This window comes from Vicia villosa, linkage group LG4, assembly GCF_029867415.1.
Source record: "Vicia villosa cultivar HV-30 ecotype Madison, WI linkage group LG4, Vvil1.0, whole genome shotgun sequence".
NCBI lineage: Eukaryota > Viridiplantae > Streptophyta > Magnoliopsida > Fabales > Fabaceae > Vicia > Vicia villosa.
This window is the reverse complement of record NC_081183.1, coordinates 142,684,121-142,707,449: the sequence shown is the minus strand read 5'-3', so window position 1 is coordinate 142,707,449 and position 23,329 is coordinate 142,684,121. Positions and strand designations below refer to the sequence as shown.

The following is a 23,329-nucleotide window of genomic DNA, read 5'->3' as shown; positions in this document are numbered from 1 at the left end:
TATTAACTAAATTAACCAATTTTTTACCATTCATTAATGACTTTATTTTATAACTTAATGACATTATTTTTAATGTTTAGACACTCATTAACAAAATTAGAACTCTATTAATAAAATTAGAACTCTATTAGCCAACATATATTTTTTTTCTTCAGTGGCTAACATTTCACCTCTTAAACGTGAATAAGTGAAATGTTGAAGTTCGAACTCACACTCATGCTTCTGATATCTCTGCACAACTATCAACCGAACTGTTTTAAGGAGATTAATCATATTATTACACATATTAATCAATTTTCTATACTTTATTAACCAACTTCTTTTTACAAGATGTGATTTTAATTTTTTTAATGTTTTGATACTAATTAACCAAATTATGAACTGCATTAAACAATCTTTTACATTCCATTAGCCAAATTTTCTAGCACAAGAAATATTTTATTCTAGTATGTAAAAGTGAATAAGTATCACTTAGCTACATGGTTAGGTATTTGTATTCATGGTCTCCCGACCTAACTATTGACTTAGGTTATAACTTTGAACTCTTCCTAGAGACGATTCTTTAGCTTATAAGTTTGGTTACACATAATTTGCCTTTAATCCAATAGTGAGTGAGTCATCCTTTCAATGTAGGAGAATATATAATTTAGTCAGCTTTGAATAGAAAAGTCTCGTAACTGTTGGAACATGCTCGGTGAATCACCCACCTCATATAAAGCAATGGGACATGGATGAATATCCCTACATCTGACATGTCATCGACCATGCTCTCACTTCTTTTTGGTATTCTCAATCCCACTTACGAGATGTTAGGCTAATGAGCTGAATCCATTGACACTTGTTGGACATGAATTAAAACAGAATGGTACATAGTACCTTAAACATGATACATGTAAGGGTGAAGTGGTTAAGTAAACATATAAAGGTCCATGGTCCCTCAAGCACGAAGCATGTAATGTCGAATTGGTTTAAGAATTAACATGGCAGACCATAGTTCCTCAAACATGAGACTTGTAAGAGTGAAATGTTGAAAAAAATATCAATCCAGGTTTAGTTTATGTGGTTAGTTTATGGTTCATTTTGTTTGCTTACCTTTATAATTTATTATTTTGTATGTTGATCGAGAACTATTTTATAACCTAAGATTAGTTTAATAGGCTCAATACAAGCCTTAAATATTGATCCACTCTTGACAACTATTTTGATAATCATATCCAGTATTTTCCCCCTTATTGGTATTTTGCCAAGTACATCATAACTCGGTGAGTTCATTCAATTTTTTTAAGCGAGGTAACATATTTATTTGGTGAATACATATCAAGTTACTAAATTGATTTAGATGATCTTATATATGAACTAGAATGATCAACTATCTTATTATTCTCACAACTATGTTGCCGTTCTTATTAAAAATTAGGTGAGTTTATCTCGTCCTTATTGTCAAAATATTAACGAGTTTTCTCTCGTCGTTTGTATTGAAGGTTGAGTATCTTTAACTTGTGGCTCTTATTGGAAACTGGAATATTATTTTGATGAAGATTAAATTCGTTCAAGCATGTGACTAATATAACTCGCCTATTAAATTCATTATTAATGTCTCGCCTATATGAATTTGGGAGATATTGAACAACACCATTTGATTTTCATTGATTTGTCATTGGTGAGATGAATACATATACGTCAGAGTGAGGTTTCCCAAGTAGTATTTAATGTGACATATCCCTAAAATAGTGCAATCATACTCCCTAGAAAAAGAGGAGGATGTGTGTAGAATGCAGAGACCTTAATCTGGCTAGCCCCAAAACTCCTTATTTATTACCTAACATTGATAGATCAATTGATGAATCGTTAGGACATAAGACCATGAACATCATGGACGCCTACTCCAAGTATAACTAAAGGAAGATGAATCACATATACACGCCCAAAACTGTCTTCATGTCTAACAAATATAACTACTACCATAAAGTCATGCCCTTTGGTCCGAAGAATGCAGGCGTCACCTATCAGAGGTTGATGGAAGTTTTCTTTTTAAATCAGATATGGCAGAATCTTGAGGTCTTTATAGACGACATGGTCGTGAAAACCCCAAAGGAGGAAAACCATTGCAGGATCTAGAAGACATTTTGAATTCAATCAGGAAGTACAACACGTGTTTGAACCCCGTCAAGTGTTCATTCGAAATCCAAGCAGAAAAATGCTTGGGATTAATGCTAACCATGATAGGGATATAATTTTATCTAGACAAATGTCGTGCCATCATTGTTATGAGGAGCCCAACCTTAATAAAAGAAGTCTAACAGTTAATAAGATAGTTAATAGTACTCTCTCGCTTCCTCTCCTATGGCGGAGATAAAGCTTTCCATTTCATATCCATCTTGAAGAAGAAATAGAAGTTATAGTGGAATGAAGATTGTTTTAAAACCTTCTTAAAACTGATGACATTTTTGGCGACTTTACTGTTTTTTCTCGCCTAACAAAAGGTGCATCGTTGTTTTTGTATTTATTAGTAACCCACAGAGCAATGAGCTTCTTGCTTGTCCAAGAAAAAGAAAGCGGCGAGCAAATAATCTACTTTGTTAGCAAGGTATTCAAAGGTTCATAGATAAAATACTAGAAGATAGAAAAAATTGGCATTAGCGATAGTGATAATGACGAGAAAATTGAGGTCTACTTCTAAGGGCATATATTTATGGTGAAGACAAACTACCTCATTCGCCAGATATTAAAGAAACCAGACTTAGGAAGAAAGATGATTCCACAATCCACCGAGCTTCCAAAATACGACATTAATTTCCTCCCAAGTGACAATATAAAGTCTTAGGTGTTGGCTGATTTCCTAGTCAAATTGAGCTCATCATCTAGTGAGGAAGCCCCTCACTTGTGGACCTTATTAGTGGACAATGTGTTAAATCTAAAAGAAAATGGAGTCAGTTGCTTCTAAAAGGTCTCAAGAGTATTATAAGAAAGAAATCTATAAGGTTAGAATTCAATGCCAATAATATTTAGGAGGAATGCAAAGCCTTGATCATCGGATGAATCTAGCTAGATAGACACACACGTTCAGTTGATCACTAGCAAGGTCGCTAAAGAGTACCTGTGAAAGAGGCACAACTCGCCAAATACCTCCAGAGAGTACAAGACCCAACCAAGAATTTAAATTTTTCGAGGTGATCTACGTGACCATGGAGGAAAATGCTCGGGTTGATCTCTTATCCAAGCTTGCTAGGACAAAAAATCCTGACCACAACTACATGGTTATGCAAGAGACTATAGTCATACCTAGCAAAAAAATGAAATGGTCAATGGTATTGACAACCTTAATGCCACATGATATATAACACTATTAATGCAATACTTGACAAGGGATGAACTGCCCCTAAATAAGGGTGAGGTGATAATGGTCATGTTTGTCTTGGTAAATAGTAGGGAAAAACAAGTTTATTAGCTCTACCACTACAGTCATATGAATCAAAGTGACTAGAACTACAACCATAACTCCCAAACATCCCCAATTATACAAGATTCCACTTGACCCCCACTAGGTCACCTTGAAATTTCCATGTAGTTTTTCACACCTCATAAATCCCCTCTTATTTCCTTGGTTCTACAACAATTTCATTTTCCTCGTTTTCTTTGAGAATCACCATCCCTAAACGGGGAAAAAAAGAAAAGGAGGGATGAGTTCAATACCTGTAGCGTGTTTGACAAAGTGTTGGAGATAAATTTGAAGAAGGAAATTACTACCCTTATGAAAATGAAAATACATTAGAATGAAATGATGGAAGGAAAATACCATGGCTTATGTATTTAAAGGGTTTTATTTTCCCCTAGACCGAGTGGGATGATGTTCACCTAAATAGTAGAGTGGCTAATATGACTATAGGGACACAACATAAATGGTTCTCACCATGAGCATCCAAACAAATTAACGTCTTATATAATTTGGCCCTTCCTAATGCAATTCCATCATTACAAAGCAGTTAATGCACCACATGCCCCAAAATCTTATTTGCCACATCTGTTTTAGTCGTGACCTCGATATCACGGAACATCATGCCCCAAAAATAATATTGAATCTTTCACGTTAGCTATGCCTAAATTACTTTACCTTATAGGCTTTGTCCTTAAGGAACTGTGAATTAGGATGACCTGCCTTAATCATATCGCCATTCCAGAATTTGTGCTTGGGAGACTATGCACTAGAATAACCAACATATTAATTATCTAGCTTGAGAATGATGTGGAAAAAGGTTAGGTGCTAAAGGGCGAGATTTTGCGATAGTCTTGAGATAACGCTCGATCCAGCCCAATATATTTCGGTCAGGGATCACGCGACCCCGTCCAATAGGTCTCTACCATAGATAATATGAACACATGTCATGCACATACTAGGGAGGAAAATAATGTGAAAATATGTGCTTGCAAGTATACTGATTGCAGCAATCTGGTGACCCATTTGATTTTGATGATGACAACACTTTAAAGTGAAGTTTTCATTACAAGTGTTAATCAAGGCTATTTGGTTTTGATGGTGACAACATTGTGAAGTGAAGTCGACATTTGATGTAATGATCAATTTGTGGCACTTGAAGATCAATATGTCTTGTGATGTAATGATCAAGTTGTGGTACTTGAAGATTAATATGTCATCTGATGTGATAGTTAAGGTATACAGCTTGGAGATCAAGTTGTCTAAGCCTATTTTTGGAGGTCAACACCAAATGTCAAGCGACGTTCGTCACAGTCAGTGAAGATCAATGATCAAACAATCTCTTTGATAGGTGTGCCAATCAAGAAGAGTTTTCAAGCATCATTAAATATAAGAAATAAAATTTTAGTTGAAGTGCTAAGTCAATGTTGAATCTATAAAGAGATCATAAATCTTCAAAGTTATGAAAGAGAGAAAATGTAAAAACTTGCCATGTTTGCGTCAATTGATATTCCGCCAAATCACAAAGATATTTTAAAATTACTTAGGCTCTGTTTGATAAAAATAGCGGTTGACTGATAAGTTAGCTGATAGCCGGTAGCTTATGGCTGATGGCTGATAACTTATAACTGATGACTAATGACTTATAACTGATAAGATAATTGAAGTGTTTGGTAAAATTAGTGGTTCAACTAGCTAATAAATTAAATTGACATAAAAGACATTTAATACATAATTATTTATTTTAAATTAAAACAAATTATAGAGGGTAAAAGTGGATTTTGGTTAAAATAATAAGGGTAAAAATGGAAGGAAAATGTTAAGCTATAAGCTATAAGCTAAATTGCTATTTGAAATAGCGTCTGGAAAATAAGCTATAAGTTAGTAAAATAAACTATAAGCTCGTAATGAAAATACTGTTGCCAAAAAAATCTTTTATCGTCATATGAGCTTATAAGTTATAAGCTAAAAAAATAGCATGCGAGCCTTACATGTTATGGTGGATTGATAATTTTTTATTGGACAATAGTGAAAAACTATTTTATACTATTAATCAATATTTTAAAAACCGAATTAGAGAATGAATTGGCAAAACGTGTGAGTCAAGGTTCAATCGGTTCAACTGATTAAACTGTGGTTGAACCGCATATTAATGTAAACTAAAAAATTCAATAAATATATTGTTAAACATCCTAATAAATTGTATTTTATATCATAATTTGTAAAATAAAATTCTCAAACAAATATAATAAACAATCTTACAAAAAAAACATGCAATGTAAGGCCCAATAAAAAAATCAGAAAACTAATTAAGCACTAATAGTTATATATTTACCTTAATTCCTTAACTCACACAATGTGATCTCCTTCTATTTGCATTTACATTGTGTCATGTCTCCAATTTTATTTTTCATCTTCCATCTATATAATTTTAACGGTATGTTATAATCAATTTTTTAAATTTAAACAAAAAACAAGAAAAGTAAAACATAAAAATTAATTTTAATTTTTTTAAACCGTCTGATTTAGCAAAATTAATCTCAATTTTGTGATTATTTTAGTTTTTTGTGGTTGAATGCAATCTTAATAACTCTAAGATTATAAAAAGAAAACGATATTATCTTCAACAGTGCGACTTGTAATGTTAACGATATCACTTGGGAAATCAAATTGAAGATTTGGAGATGGTCGTTTTTTGGTGATATTGCTTATTCCAAGTGTAATTTCTACGATTTTTGTAAAAATCCGTTATTTTACCTAACGTAGATTATAGTTGGTTTGTAATCTCTCCGCGTCAGAGCTTTTCTGCTCTTCTTTTGTAAGCGGGTTTGAGTACCCCTAGTACTCTTTCTAATATAATCCTTGCTTATAAAAAAAATAAAAATAAAAAGAAAACATAAAATTAGAGAAATATGTAGATGGATAATAAAAGGTTAGATTATTTTATAGAAAAATAATTGGGTTAAAAAATGTTATAGAATAACGATATACAGTATACCTTTTTCAAAGGAAATAGAAATTTATACAGATTTTAATTTTTCTTTTCTAAAATTTTCACTACGAGTCCTCTTTTCTAAAATTTTCAGAGATTGAAGAAGAGTAAAAGAACTAACGACATACTCAACAAGCTTCGCAATTGGATCTACAACGAATCGAAGATCACAAATGTCACAATCGCGCGATTCATAGATCCGTCAACTACAATCACCACTCTTCACATTTTCTTCATCACAGTTCTTCTCAGTCTCAACAATGGACAAGTCAAGCGCCTTAGAGTACATCAATCAAATGTTCCCTAACGGTATTTCATTTCATCAATTTCAGTTCCAGTTTCAATTTCAATCTCAAACTGTTTCTAATTGATGCTTGATTTCTCAAATTCTTGTGAAATTCGTGAAATTATATACAGAAGCATCGTTAACCGGTGTTGAACCGCTAATGCAAAAAATTCAGAACGAGATTCGAACCGTTGATGCTGGAATTTTAGCTGCAGTTCGTCAACAGGTATTGAGATTTTCAATTGATTAACACTGCATGATTTATTTATTATTATTATTATTTTTGCTTTTTGATTATGGTTTTGTTTCTTCTTTTGATTTTAGAGTAATTCTGGAACTAAGGCGAAAGAGGATCTTGCTGCTGCTACTCGTGCCGTTGAGGTGAAATAATTAGCTCCTCGCTTTCTAGTTTTATTTTTTATTTTTCAGAATTTGAACCTTTCTGTTGCATTCTTAGTTGTTTTATCTGTGTTTTTAAGCCTTTTGGTTTTGTTATGTAGGAACTTATGTATAAGATTAGAGAAATAAAAACTAAGGCTGTTCAGAGTGAAACAATGGTTCAAGAAATATGTAGGGATATTAAGAAATTGGACTTTGCAAAGAAGCATATAACCACTACAATTACCGCGCTTCATCGTCTTACAATGCTTGGTATGTCTTGGTTTTTCCTTTTATATAGTAACAAGTAAAAACACCTTTGTTTATTTATTAATAATGGTTCTTAAGCTGGCTAGTTTAATTGATTCGGAGTTTGAAATTTATAGTAGCTCGATAAATATGTTAATTAACATGAGCAAGTGTAGTTTTTAGAAAAAAAGTAGATATTATACAAAGACAGCCATGCCAAGTAGAAAAACAAGTAGGACAACCACTAAGTGATGGTTTCAATTGTAATTGTATTTGAAACATCGACTTTGAATAAAGTATTAGACTATATTTCTGATGCAAATAGTAAAATGGGTCAGTACATTTTTAACTTACTATTTGGAAATGTAAAACAATACAACTATTATATTTGTTTGTTTCATACTTGATAGTTTTAGGCAAGTTATACGGGGGGCCCTTTGATAGGTAGTCCACATTAGAGCACTATTTTGAAATTTCTTAAACTTGTAATGACGTTTGGCATTGTCCATCGGAAGTAGAAGCTACCGATTCTTCTGGTCTTCACAAGTGAGTCATCTTAGGTGTCAATTCGACAAAAACAAGGGCAAACCAGCATGAGTGTCTCAAACCTCAGCTTATATATGTTTCCCTTATATTTCTGTCAAACTAGCACAGATCAAGTTACTATCTCAGTATTGAGAATATGGAGTTTGGGTGATTTCAAATGCCTGTCCAGCATAAGAAGCTGTCAGTTTTTAAAATGCATAGACATCCTTAAATCCTTGACTTAAACTGGTTTACCTATTATATGGCAGTCTCTGCTGTTGAACAACTTCAAGTGATGGCTTCAAAACGTCAATACAAAGAGGCAGCCGCACAGCTGGAGGTATCTAATATATCTTTATACATTGCTTTTTATATGTTTATTTACTCTATGGTGTGTACCTTGCTATTATATTGGTGTTTTGTTTGTGTATCCTGGAGGTGGTTTTATAAAGCAAATCTATCGTAGTTCTAAAGATATGTGATGAAATGATATTTGTGATTATTGTGTTAGTTTGTAACGCATTTGTAGTATAGAATTTGGAGCTTGTACGTAGGGTTTAATAATGGTTTATTTAGGATTACATAGTTTAGCTGGTTAGATCCTATGACCATTAATAGACAACCTGGTGCTATGAAGCTCCATGTGATGGCCTTATTGTGCACTTGTAAAAGGTTGATTCTACAACTCAAACTTGTGAACTTCTAGACACACAGTAGCGCCACTCCAACTATTGTGCCAAGGCTCCTGTTTGGATCACAGTTTATTACCATTTAGGTTAGAAATTTATTTTCTATTTTTAATTATAGCCTTTTGTTCTTAAGTTTGGGTTGTTTGTTTTGGAGTTTGAGACTTTAAGTTGCATATGCAAAGCATGTAATCTGACTTATGCTTTTAACTTTTCGGCCTTACCGTTGAATTTGAATAATAGTGTTACATTCTTGTATAACTTTCCCCGGTTCCTATTCCCTTGTTGCATTAATTCAGTATCAGGTTATTCTTGTTCTACCCTTCTTGGCCAATCAGGAAGAGGCAGAAATTAGTTCACACAATTAAATTTTTGAGTGGATCATTGATTGAATCAGATTGTACATGTCATTTTGCATCGAAGAGGAAGTGTAGATATTGAGATTTATGAGAAGTTGTCTTTTTTATTCTAGATCACATCCTTGGAGTAATTGAGAAATTTTTATGAAGGCTCAAGCCATTTAATACAATGTATTCTCTGCAAAGGTGTTTCCTTTCAACGTCTTTGTCACATTACTAGGAGTACTTAATGCATCTTAACCAAAGAAACCAAAAGAGTGGGGAAATCATAAATATTTTATTCCAGGAAGGATTCTAATGTGGCTCTTATGTTATGCAGTCTTTATGGATTTTGTGATATGTTAGGATATAGAATAAAGGGAAGTCAAAGTAATTAAGATTAGTTAAGGTATATGGTAAGTTAGAGGAAACTCTATTAGATACTTGAAAAGGCCAAAAGGGATATTCAGGTATTATGTTTTTATGTTAAGTTTAACTCATCCCTGCAAAACTGACTTGTAAGAAGAGAGTTGACACTCTTTTTAGTCCTCATCTCTTTTCAATATGAGATTTGGGTTCTACCCAACATCAGGAAATTGTGTTTGGTAAGAGGAAAACCTTTGTGAAGGTTAAACCCTCGGACGAGAATTCTTTCTCCTTATTTCCATTCAATTGCGTTCAATCCATGAAAATAGTCTAATCTGTGCTTTTGGATGTATGCCTCCTTTTAGCTTTTGGATAGGTTATTGTGTCTCTTTCCACCTAGTTAGATATGGCTTGATTGTTGATTGACTTGTTGCTGAATAAGTTATTATTACCTCCGTTCTTTAATATAAGACAGCTTTGAAAAAAGGGACCAAACCTTAAGATAGTCTTATATTTAGGAAAGGTAGTATATACTATGGAGGCCTACATCAGTTGTACTTGCTCTTTAGTAAATAATAATATTTTATGTATTAATTAGTTTTGTTCTTTCTCACTGAGAAAGTATGGCTCTTGTTTTTTATAAACTTATCTATAAAACTGAGCATTTTTTTTTTTGTTGCATTATCTATTAATTTTTGTTATTTATAGAGTAATTTGTATTTCAGGCAGTGAACCAGTTATGTAGCCACTTTGAGGCCTATAGGGATATTCCGAAGATCATAGAACTGAGGGAGAAGTTTAAGAATATCAAGCAAATACTCAAGTCACATGTGTTTTCTGATTTTTCTAGGTACATTGTTACTATTTCCATTTTCTGCCGTGTTTGAAAATCTCCTTGGGCTCTGCAATGTCAATTAGATACACAGTGTCCATTTAGATTGCTTGTGTGCATTTTTCTTTTTTCATTAGTCGTTTGTGACATGTAGTTAACCTCACTAGTTATGGAAATGGTTTGGTTGTAAAGAGCTTATGTGTAACTGGGTCTCAATTTTCTGTTTTTGTCTCAGCTTAGGTACTGGAAAGGAGACAGAAGAAACCAATTTGCTACAACAGTTGTCTGATGCTTGCCTGGTTGTTGATGCATTAGAGCCTTCGGTAAAGGAAGAGTTGGTAAATAATTTTTGCAATCGGGAGCTTACTTCGTATGAGCAAATATTTGAAGGAGCTGGTATGTTTAATTAGTATGTAACATCTATTTTATCCTCAGTGTATTTGGATTAATGTTTGCAAATGTACTTTTAATTAAAAATGAGTTCTCTCTGACGCGTTTTTTATATTTGGATACGTATTTTCAAACGTATGCTTTACAAGATGGAAACAGAGGTTTAAATAGTCTAAAGACTTTTCGAACAGAAACAGAAAAATGACAAGCATCAGAAGTCTTGCTTTTTCTTGAACAGTGTTTCAATCGAATTTCCTTTTACCAACTGTTATCAAACACAATTAAAAATAATTAAGGCCAAGGCACATTGAGAGATCAAACGGAAATCCAAACATGCTCCTAGTCATAGAATGCTTTTCAAATGTCTGCAATTTTGTCTTTTTAATTTTGTTTACATCCTATAGAACTAGCAAAGTTGGATAAAACGGAGAGACGATATGCATGGATTAAGCGCCGGATGCGATCAAATGAAGAAATTTGGAAAATCTTCCCATCTTCATGGCACGTTTCTTATCGGCTGTGTATTCTATTCTGCAAGAAAACGAGGTATGGTATTTATTTGTTTGAGAAACCTTTTTAACACAATTTATGCGGCAGTTGATTTATCTTGCCTTACATGCATTATGAGAAGGCATGGCCATAGTGAGGCATGATTATCATAGTTTGTTGTAAAATGATATTTTAATTTATTGAATAGATATTATTTTTGCTGCTGCTTGGAAAGTTGTTTAGATTTTGTTTTCCCTCTCTCTCATTTTGAATTTCCAACATCAATTTAATCTACTTCCAGTTTTGAGACAATTTTGCTGTATACTTAATTACTTAAATATATGTTTTTACAGAAGTTAATGGGATTAAGCATTTTGCAGCACCTATACCAAACTCAGTTTATGGTTATTCCATACAAAAAATATTGTTGTGCTTATGTGACCTGTCTCTGCAGGAAACAACTTGAGGACATTCTTTCTAATTTAAAGGAAAAGCCAGATGTTGGGACTTTGTTATTGGTAAGCCATCAAATGATGAATATACTTGCATTGCTGTTCTGATAACTGCTTCACCTGCTTCGCTTGGGAAACTGATTTGGGTTGAACTGAAAACACTTTATGTGTTATTTCAAGTGTTTCATATGTTAATTTGTTGCAGGCTTTACAACGAACTTTAGAGTTTGAGGATGAGTTGGCTGAAAAATTTGGTGGAGGCACTCAAAACAGAGAGATTGGGAATGAGATTGAAGAAATAGGAAGAGGTGCTAATTCTAGTAATAATGCTTCAGATATCCGGAAGAAGTATGAAAAAAGGCTTAATGCACATCAAGGAAGTGAGAGTGAAGTATGTACATGGATAACTGCTAATACTTATTCATAAGGACTTTTAAATATTGCAATTTACTGATGACCATAGTGTTTTGATTTTGTATCAATAGGAAAAAAATGGAACCAAAGATTTGGCAGTTCCTGGAGCTGGGGTACGGTTTTATATGACTATTTTCTAATACACGTAATTGATTTTGTATGTCAAATGCATGCATTTAAGTTTGTGGCCTGAGGTGTTGTCACAATGGTATAGATGCTTTTGGAAATAACTTTTCTGGCTGGTGTTATTGTGTTTTTTCTTGCATTTCTTGTTCACTATTATCCGGTACCACTCTTTATTCAATAATCTTAAGTCTGTCACGCCGAGTTTTATTTGTACAGAAAAACCCAAAATATTCTACATTAGAATATTACTCCATGTTTAAATTTTTGAATCTTGTGTTGTGGTTATTTTCTCCTACTTATTTTATCAATTAAAACCCTTAAAATTTCTGGACTAATATTTTCTTGATTTCATAATTGCTGTTCCTTTGATCCCGAGTTTGGGCTTAGCTGTCAACTTTGGGTCAAATAGTTGTCTCTAAGTTAATTTACTAATTATTTCATATTTACCGAAATGGGAAAGTGGGAACTGAGAAATCTGCTAGTATTAAATTCTTGATAAAAATAAGTCATGTGAGATTGATGTAGAAAAACTCACCGGTCTCTTTGTATTTTCTCTACTGTTGAATGCCAGTGTGACTATTGCTTTCTTATAGGCGTTTTAATTTTATTGCTATTGATCTGTTTCATTAAAATTTACCTGATAAACATTTGGTTGTTTGAACAGTTCAACTTTCGTGGAATTGTTTCATCTTGCTTTGAACCTCATTTAACAGTATATGTAGAATTGGAAGAAAAAACACTAATGGACAGTCTGGAGAAACTTGTCCAGGTAATCCATGTCTTACCATTCAGATACGCACTCTGATTTACTTCTGGCTTTTTCCTTGATTAAAAGTTTCATCCACTGCAGGAGGAGACATGGGATATTGAGGAGGGAGGTCAGAGTAGTGTTTTATCCAGTAGCATGCAGGTGAGTCAGTAGATCTTGTTACAGATTATATGTTACAGTGTTATGTTGTTTAATGTCTTATAAGACCTTGATATTTCTTATTGGGATAAACTGATCTGTTGCAAAAGGGTAATATGGTTAAATAGCTTAAATCTCTTCCCCTTTATGACCAGTTTTGGTATGTTTTATGTTAACTTGGTTATCTTTTGTCATGTTACTTAGTTGTTTCTAATAATCAAGAGAAGCTTGAAAAGATGCAGTGCTTTGACGAAGAGCCAGACACTATTTAATTTGTTTAAGGTAAACTCTTGAACTATACAACAACAACTAAGCCTTGTCACACTAGGTGGGGTCGGCTACATGAATATTGAACTCTTGAACCATAGAGTTTAACATTTATATTAATGAAATACATAAACTTTTCTCATTTTATTTTCCCTGTTTTCATTTTTTGGTGGTTATTTTTAATGAAGCCCAAATTTGTGGATGGTTGCTCTTATTGTCTTTTGGAATTCTGCACTCATATTTCTGGCTCTTACTGCTATCATTTTATCTCTTTATAAAAGGGAAAAATAAGTAGCTAGAGAAAAATTAATACTTTTCGAAATCCAGTTGAAGGGTTCCATAATATGTGATTCTACTAAGTTAACTTATCATTATTCCTTGAACTTCATCAAAATTAGGAGGCCTTTGATTCGATTCATGAGACTTTTAGAAGTATGATTTTCTGTTCCATAATATGTGATTCTACTAAGTTAACTTATCATTATTCCTTGAACTTCATCAAAATTAGGAGGCCTTTGATTCGATTCATGAGACTTTTAGAAGTATGATTTTCTGTCTGAAGAAATTTTCCGCCTAAATAATTCACCACATTGTTGCTGTTAAGAAATGTGGTTGAGTCTAACTCATCCCTATAAAACCGGTTGGTAGGGTGAGGATTGCCCCCACTTATAAGCACATGTTTAGGCCATATATTGTCCGATGTAAGACTCTTAACACACCCCCTCACGCCCAGGAACACACAATTGGAGCGTGGAAATAAATGGTGGGTGGCCGGATAGCAGAAACCGGAATAGGTGGCCCACCGGATCTTAAACAAGGCTCTTGATACCATGTTAAGAAATGTGGTTGGGCCTAACTCATCCCTACAAAATCGGTTGGTAGGGTGAGGATTGCCCCCACTTATAAGCACATGTTGAGGCCATATATTGTCTGATGTGGGAATCTTAACAGTTGCTAACAATTACTTCTTTTCATCAATCCAAGAAAAGAGAATTCTCAGGTCTGGGCAGGATGGTTCATGGCAATGTTGTTAAATACTCCCTCTGTCCCAAATTATAAGTCACTTTGCCAAAAATATTTGTCCAAAATTATAACAATTTCAATATAACATTAATGATATTTTTCCCAATATATACCCTCTATCATTTATTACGAGATACGCAATTTAGTACAAAATTGGTCAAATAGCCGCCACAGTAGCATCGGTGTTATCAATAGTGGCCGATAGCGGCGCTATCCCGGGATAGCGGCTCGGAGCGGTGACCCTTCGTTATGGAGGAGCGGTTCGCATCTCAGTTTGAGATGGTGGCCGCTATTTGATGTTTAGTGAGTAGCGGGAGGGGAGCGCTTCCCGGTCCAAGCGGGTTTGAACTGTTTTGAACGTGAAAATCTAGATTTACCTCTTCTGTCATTTCTCTTCTTTCTTATTTCTTTTCTTTATTATTCTATTTTTTTTAATTCTTCTTTTCCTATTCTTTCTTTCTTTTCTCTTCTTTCTTCCTCTTCTTTCTTTTCTCTTCTTTATTCATGCTGTCCTCTTTTTATTTTTTATAGTAATAGTCATTTAGTAACTCTATTTCTCTTCTTCCTCTTTTATTTGTTTGGTTTTACATTAAATATATGTTTTATAGATTATTCATATAATTAGTCTAAAAAATAGTCAAATAGTAGTTATCCCGCTATCCCATTTTTGGGGTCGGCCGCTCCGCTCCGCTATCTGGAATTGATAACTCTGAGTAGCATTATTGGATAGCAGATTTTAACAACCCATCTATTTTCCGCTATCCGCTATTGACAATACTGATTCATGGCTGATTTCAGACTGAGCTGCACATTCTTCATGCAATAATGTATGTTATAATTTAGCAGCGGTGTCCAATATTTGTTCTATATTTTTTAAGAGTTGGTTGATGTAGCTTAATGTATTAAGTGTAATTATATGTGACAGAAGATTTACAAGAAGGCCACGTGATCTACAATCTAAGATTCTCTTATAGTAGGCTGTTAAGGGGTTAAAAAAAGTATTATTCAACTTCTAGGGCACAAAGGGAAATGATTTCTGATTGCAATTCACAATGCATATACTTGAACATTATGAACTCCAGTTTCATGCAGTTTATGACTCTTCCATTTCAACCTAATTATATGTGACAGAAGATTTACAAGAAGGCCACGTGATCTACAATCTAAGATTCTCTTATAGTAGGCTGTTAAGGGGTTAAAAAAAGTATTATTCAACTTCTAGGGCACAAAGGGAAATGATTTCTGATTGCAATTCACAATGCATATACTTGAACATTATGAACTCCAGTTTCATGCAGTTTATGACTCTTCCATTTCAATCTTAGGTTTTCCAAAGAATTCTTAAAGCATATGCTACAAGACTCTTTGCAAGACTTCCAAAGGGGGGCACGGGAATTGTTGCTGCGGCCACAGGCATGGATGGGCAGATAAAGGTATCTTGAAAGGAATTGTTTTTTCATTATATGTGATAAGTTACATATTCATGTTATCAAACAACTTTCTTTTATATGCCAAAATTAATCTTTGGACATGTTGAACAGACATCTGATAGGGATGAAAGAGTGATTTGTTACATTGTCAATTCAGCCGAATATTGCCATAAAACGGTTAGTTGCTTTTACATTCTTCATTCAGTATAAAACGAGGAAATGCCAGGTTTACTAAATACTAACTTAGCGCTGTGCTTGACAGGCTGGTGAACTGGCTGAAAGTGTTTCTAAAATAATTGATCATCAATTTGCTGATGGGGTGGACATGTCAGAAGTGCAGGTAATTGTGTCTGTTAAATAATTCATTTTCTTATGGATTTCATTCTAACAATGCTATGCAATTATGCAGGATGAATTTTCAGCTGTTATAACAAAATCCTTAGTAACCTTAGTGAATGGCCTAGAAACCAAATTTGACATTGAAATGGCAGCAATGACACGTGTTCCTTGGGGCACCCTTGAAAGTGTTGGTGATCAATCCGAGTAAGTTGAATTCCTTTATAAATTTAACCAACAGTTCTTATTCCCGGCAAAGTTCCTTAATTTAATTGTAATGTTTTCTTTGTAGGTATGTTAATGCCATAAATTTGATTCTAACCACTAGCATTCCGACACTTGGAAGTCTTCTTTCACCTGTCTACTTTCAGTTCTTTTTGGACAAGGTAAATCACCAATACTAGAATAATTTAGAACTAAAATGCCTGTATTGCACAACTAAACCGTACAAATTTATAGACAAGGTATAATCTCTCAAAATAATGAAAATAGGAAACTATCAAAGGTAATAAAGATAAATAATAATCTTAGTTATTGTTATGATCAACACTCTCCCTCAAATTGAAATATATCTATCATATGCATCTAGCTTGTTACATATATGATCAACACTCTCCCTCACATTGTAATACTTTACCGGAGAGAAGGTATCATTATAATCTAGTCCATACACTTTTGTGTACCCTTTGTCCATCAATCGGGCTTTCAAACTATGCATGTATGACTTTTCCAGTGGAAATGGAATTAGGGTTCATGTATGATTGGACTCCAAAGCAGTCATCTCATCAACCATTGCCCGTTGCCTTCCTTGATTAGATTATACTTCTTAGATAATCTTAGGAATAGTGAAAGACGATGACCAAGACGACAATGATACAAAAGAACATTCTACTTGTTGGTCTTTATTGTTTCAGAAAAAAGGAGTTATTGCTGAGTAAATTTGGAGGCAGATTCTGGTTATCCAAGTAATAAAGGTCATTCCATTCTCTAGCATTTCCAATCTCCCTCTTCGAATTCTTGTCCTGAAAAACACATTGTTATAAAGAAACATTACATGATATGTCTTTTGTGGGTTCCTGTGTGGAAGTTAGTCTAGTGGACAACTACGTGTTGGTTTTCTTGTTGCTAGGACAAGGTGAATAAGTGGATAAGTGTGTAGTAGGTAAGGGTGTCATGTGGTTAGTGGCTCCAAAATCTAGTATCAAATATTGCTTATTGGGTGTATTCGAAGCATTAAGTCCAAAAGAAAATTTAAACTTGCCCAGCGGATGTGGAAATGGAAACACGCCTGACTATGCTAGAGAACAACTACCTCTTTGGTTTCTCCAACTTATCGAGGAAGGATCTCACCCTCTCTACTTCATCTTGGTTGAGCTGGCCCGAAATTCCTCTGCTTTCTTTACTAGTGCCTGTTGTGCAGCTATATGCGTGTGTCCTCCCTTTCTTGGTAAACCCCCCTCCCCCTATTCTCTACTAGGTGGATTTTCATGTAACTTCCCGCACTTTTAAAGAGTATGACAAGGCTTGTTGCAATTGGTACACCATACTCCTTCACCTTTTTTCTTCATATTGGTTCCTCCCCTTTCCTTTGGTCAGCCATCGTGACCAACCAAATCCTTCTCAGCTAGCATTGCTGAACTTTCCACTGACGGGGCTTCAAGCAGTGACCCCCTTCCACGTTCTTCACTTCTCATTGTAGCCACTACTTCATTAATTCTTGCTACTTTCTCCTCACCAAGAATATAAACTCTAACCTGATCAAAGTCAGAGTTGAATCTCACCTAGAAATCATAGACTTTATCCTGCTCAGTATACTCCTTGAGTAATATTGAATCTTCTGAACACACAGTTTTATAATCCTGTAATGTAATATAATGATCCAGCTCCATTCACAGCTTTGTGGTGATTTGGTACTCTGTAACAGTCTTGTTTTTCTGTTTTGTAGCCACAGTTTTCACCTTTACATCATATATTTGGAAATCCACCAAAAAAAGATGAAGACAGTGTAGACCCTATTAAACTGGCAAATTAAAGAGAATGCAATGAATGCAGTAAAAAAAAAAACCGCAATGAAGGCGGCTAAGGTTTATGTGGAAATGAGACCCTGAAGAAAGAAAGCTCTAATACCATGTAGAAATTATTTCTGATATATTTCAGGGTTATGAATATTGTACAAGCAGTTATTTGTTAAATCGTCATAGACTATTCTAAACCTAATGGGCTTGATTTACAAATAAGTGAATACAATTATAACTAATAATTATAAATATGCATTATTTAGAACAATTTCTATTAATGTATTGGCAATTTTCAAGCCTCTGTTCTGACAGAATGTAGTCAATTTTCTCTTAAGCTGGATATTTCCATATTTTCTGTACATCTCCTAGTAGTTCAACAATTTAATCACCCTTAATAATTTGTATTGTATGTAGTCAGCTGTCTTTAAATATTTCTCTTTTTCTGCAGCTTGCATCTTCTCTGGGCCCACGCTTCTACTCAAACATTTTTAAATGCAAGCAAATATCAGAAACTGGAGCTCAACAGGTACTGACTGCTTTTCCTTTTTATACCGACAAGAATTTTTTGATGGAAGAAATTTTATTAGAGAGGATAGAGGGGACAATTAGGATATCCTCCAAAACACAAAAATTTAAGGTGAAAAGAACTTTAAAAAAAAATCAAGCGAGGCTGACTGGTTTTTTTTGATACCCTAATCAGTTCTTATCAAGAGCCTTTGAAAATGTCGGACATAGAAGATGGTTATAACTTTAACAATATATATCATTGAGCTTCTCACTTGAATGTTTGTGAAAGGATTGGCAGTTGTAGTTTCTTCTACTTTTGGAACTGAGAAACCTTGGAGTTTGTGGAAGGCTTGGCAATTGAAAAAGCGAACATGTCTTGGCTAGATACTTTGATAAATCCTAGAATGCTCATAATATCATATATGGCAGAATGCTCCTTGGACTCTAGTTTTAAAACTCTGAATAAGAGAAATATTAATTATCAATTATGCACAACTCTCCCTGAATCATTTTTCCATTTTATTTTGTTCTTATAATAATCTTTGTAATATGAGGAACTCCTTGGATCTCTATTTATGATGTACTGCAACGTTAATAGAACAGTAAAATGATTTTTGCAGATGCTATTGGATACACAAGCTGTTAAGACAATCCTTCTTGAAATTCCTTCCCTTGGTAGACAGGTAATCTAGCATATGCAAATTATAGTTTACAATCGTAGTTACTACTGTTTATTCTGAAATACTACTCCCTCCGTTCCTTTATAATTGTCACTTTTTAAGTTTTTCCACGTACCAAGACAACCAATGATTATTGTTACTTTTTAAGTAATGATTATTCTTTTTCCAATAATACCCTAAACTTTTTAATATTTTATTTAACTTTTTCTCTCTCTATCATAATGATTAGGGGTAATTTTGACAAAATAACAAAAATACTTTCTTGAACTTTGAAATGTGACACTTAAAAAGAAACAAATTTTTTTCACAAAAGTGACAATTATAAAGGAACGGAGGGAGTACTAGATAATGCCATTGTCCTCGCTGCTAGAATTATCACCGTCACAGCAAACTTGTGTTTTTCTGTTCTCTTTTGGAGTTTGTATATACTATATAGTGGTTCTGACCTGATCTCTACATTTCAAGTATTTTGGGGAATCTTGTTGACCAAATGCTTCTCTTACTGGAAGCATTTTAATATTTTCCAAATGTAGTTTTCAGATGGACTGTATTTATTGTAAATAAAGTTTTACAGAAAAAATACACACTTATGTGGAGTAGAAATTGATATTTTATGATTAATTCAAGCTAAATAAAAAAAAAAAAAATCAAGTTTCAGCTTTTGCAGGTTATCCATTATAAGTTATATTAAATTCTATCCATACTAAAATACTTTATTTTCCAAGCGGCATTGATGCCCAGCTATAAATAAACATAAATGATTGCTACGTCAATTTGCATTCAGTTCTTGAAACAGAAGGTAGAGCAGGGAGAGAAAAAGTGGCTGCCTTATACTCTAAGGGTTTGTTTGAGAGTTGGTTTTTGAAGGGTTTTGGAGGGGAAGACTTTAGAGGGCTGCATATATATCTTGAAATGTGTTTGATATTCTTAATAAGTTCAAAAAATAATATACTACATTAGCATATAAAACCATATAATTTTTTAAACTTTTTAAAAATACCAAATACATTTCAAAATATAAACGCAACCTTCTAAAGTCTTCCCCTCCAAAAACAAACTTCCAAACAGGCCCTAAGTAACCTGAAAACTGAGAAAGCAACGATTATAAACTATCTGGATCAAGCAATTATTCTATCTTGTATATATATTATACTGCATCAGCCGAAGAACCCCTTCCAGCTCTCTGGAATTCATAGGAACTCACTTGTCATGTAAAACAAATATTGAAAACAACATACTTCTCTTTGCATATCTAATTGTAGTTTTCTCTTGTGCTTGCCACTGGTTTTTCCCATTAAACTGACTGCTTGTTCTATGCGACAGACATCAAGTGCTGCAAGTTATTCCAAGTTTGTAAGTCGTGAGATGAGCAAAGCCGAGGCCCTTTTGAAGGTTTGCCTTACATTTAGTAATGAAGTTTTAAAAAAAAAAATTTATTATGTTTTTATTAGATTGCTGTTGTGGTCTAAGCATCTTACAGTTAATATCTTTACCATATGAGTTTTAGGGAAAAAAAATTGTCCCAAAAAATCAAGCATAGCCAAATATCTATGTAGTTATTTCTGATGCAAATTTGTGTGAATGTCTATGATTAGGTTATACTTTCTCCAGTTGATTCTGTAGCAGATACTTACCGTGCACTGCTACCTGAGGGTACACCCATGGAGTTTCAGCGGATATTGGAGCTTAAGGTTAAAATTATCTATTTCTTACTAGTTCTTCTATCAAATTCTCTAGTATGTTGATTACTTGTTGCAGTATTTCTTTGTTTTGTTGGCCCTCTGGTCATTGAAGTAAAATCTGTCAGTGTTCTTTTATTGAAATATAGAATAATTTTTTCATGGATAGATCAATGAATAAATAAAAATACCACGAGTTTATTACCAATTTGGCTTATTAATTTTATACGGAAAACTTGAGGATCATAGCTCAAAAGTTATTTCAATATCATTTTAGGAAAATTCGTAAATTCTTCACAAATTAGATAATCTGTGACTACTGTTGTTTCCATGGTCACTGGTTCAATAGCTAGGGATGTCAATTGCATCTGTTAATGGGGATCCCTGTGGGGAATATCTGTGCGGAGATTCGAAGTTGGGGATTTTTTTCCCCGTGGGGATGGGGATGGAGGGAAAAGTTCCACCGATAACACTTTGGGGCGGGGATTGGAAAAGTATCCTCCGTCCCCGTGGATTCCCCGACTCCGACGATATATTTTAATTTATATATTTTATATATTATATAATTATATAATTATATAATTTTACATGAAAATATTAATGTATTAGAAAATGAAGAGTCATTAGAAGTTATAGATTTGTCACACATAATCAACCACTTACGTTGGACGACATCGGTATTGTTGTAGTAAATTAGTGGAAGCACGGTAGCAAGTTATGTTACTATTTATTTATTTATTTTTACATAAAAAATATTAGCAACATCAAGTTCTTTTGCTTTTTTTTATTTATTATTGATGCAAGATGTATTTTTATTTTTTTTATAAAATAAAGATGCAAATATATGCGTTTTAAAAAATACGGAAAAAAAATAACAAAATACTAGTGTCATATTTTTGATCAAAAAGTGTAGAAATTTTCTTAAGATTCGATCTCCGTGGATATCCGTGGGGATCTGTGGGGATGGGGATGGGGGAAATATTCCCCCGTGGCGGGGATTGGGGATGGGGATGGGGACTAAATTTGGGGGTGGGGCGGGGAGCGGAGAAGCATCCTCCGAACAATATCTGCCCCGTTGACATCCCTATCAGTAGCACATCAGGACATCTATAATTAATTAAAATGTTTAAAGAAGTATAAAATCGAGAGAAGATGTATAAATGACTGAACACGAATAGGAACTTTTAAAAGCTAAATGATTCAATATTCATCAATATTTTATATTTTGTTTATGGCTGCTATTGTAGTGATAATGGTTTGTCGGTTTTTCCGATTCAAATGCAATTGAGTGCATGATCGGTAAGCTATGCACTTATGCTTCATATTGGGATGACATATTCGTTGTTTTTTCAGGGTCTTAAAAAAGCTGATCAACAAAGCATACTGGACGACTTCAACAAACATGGGCCTGGAATTAAGCAAACTCCAATTACACCTACTATTGCACCAGCTCCTCCAGTAGCCCCTGTAGCACCTATTCCTACTGTAGCACTTGGACTCGTAGGTTCACGGGAGGATGTTCTAACTAGGGCTGCTGCACTTGGACGAGGAGCTGCCACCACAGGGTTCAAGCGGTTCCTAGCACTAACTGAAGCTGCCAAAGACAGGAAGGATGGCCCTTTCCGAAAGCTCTTTAATCCATAAAGAGAGTAATTTAACCCATTTCACTTGTAATTTTTTTCTTTTCTCTCTTTTTCATTTAGTTGTATGTTTCTTTTTTCCTTTCTTCTCCTTGATTCTTTCTGTAATTTTAGTATCATGTTTATCTGTAATTCACTCAATCAAATGGAAGCTGATTTTGCAAATAAAAATATTAACATGTTTCCGCAATTCTCTCTTTAGTGAACCTTCAATTAGTCACTCAAGTATCACTCTCTCTTACTTAGATTTTGTCAAATCTATCATTTTATTTCCTGTTATTATATATTTCATGAGATGTCGCACAAATTGGAATCCATTATTTTTTTGTGTGTGAGCATAGTTGAAATCCAAACTTAGAAATTTATCATTGAATATTACAATAGTCTGACTTATAAAAAGTTGAATGTAAGAATTTTAAGATGAATATTTTATATTTAGTTCTTTAATTTGTGCTTCAATTATTTTAAAAATAAAATAGGAGAGTAATACTTCAGAGATTAAACTGAAAGTCTTCTTTGGATCTTTCAACCATTCAATGGAGGATTGACCCACAAAGAAAAGACAACTACATTACAAAGGAGAAAGAAAAAAAATGTAAATTAACAATCGATATTAACTGCAGAATAGATATATGAAAATAACCAAAAATTTCAATAATTTTCAGTATGCAATGTAATTTGATATTTGATCTCCAATATAATTTAAGTTTAAGTCTAAAATAAACAAAGTTACTTTATGCATAAAAGACTAACATAATTTTTTTAAAAATTAAATAAAAATATTTTAATGGTAAACAAGTTAAAAATATATTAATTATATTAAAATAAATTAAAATTTAATTGATTACTTTTTAAAGTTAAAACATAATAACAATATCATAAGCCT

At 33.6% G+C, this 23,329-nt stretch overlaps 1 protein-coding gene across 1 annotated transcript; it reads left to right on the top strand.

Moving 5' to 3' along the window:
- Window positions 1-6,450: 6,450 nt before the first annotated feature.
- Window positions 6,451-22,668, top strand: LOC131595346 (vacuolar protein sorting-associated protein 53 A). The gene is made up of 24 exons (XM_058867676.1): window positions 6,451-6,734; window positions 6,843-6,937; window positions 7,036-7,092; window positions 7,212-7,362; window positions 8,133-8,203; window positions 9,979-10,103; window positions 10,321-10,481; window positions 10,880-11,021; window positions 11,419-11,482; window positions 11,622-11,807; window positions 11,902-11,943; window positions 12,621-12,725; window positions 12,807-12,866; window positions 13,068-13,145; window positions 15,479-15,586; window positions 15,695-15,760; window positions 15,846-15,923; window positions 15,993-16,126; window positions 16,212-16,305; window positions 18,386-18,463; window positions 19,065-19,127; window positions 20,448-20,516; window positions 20,720-20,815; window positions 22,157-22,668. The coding sequence occupies exons 1-24, from the start codon at window positions 6,686-6,688 to the stop codon at window positions 22,445-22,447; spliced, it is 2,463 nt and encodes an 820-aa protein (XP_058723659.1). The 5' UTR covers window positions 6,451-6,685; the 3' UTR covers window positions 22,448-22,668.
- The last annotated feature ends 661 nt before the right edge of the window (window positions 22,669-23,329 follow it).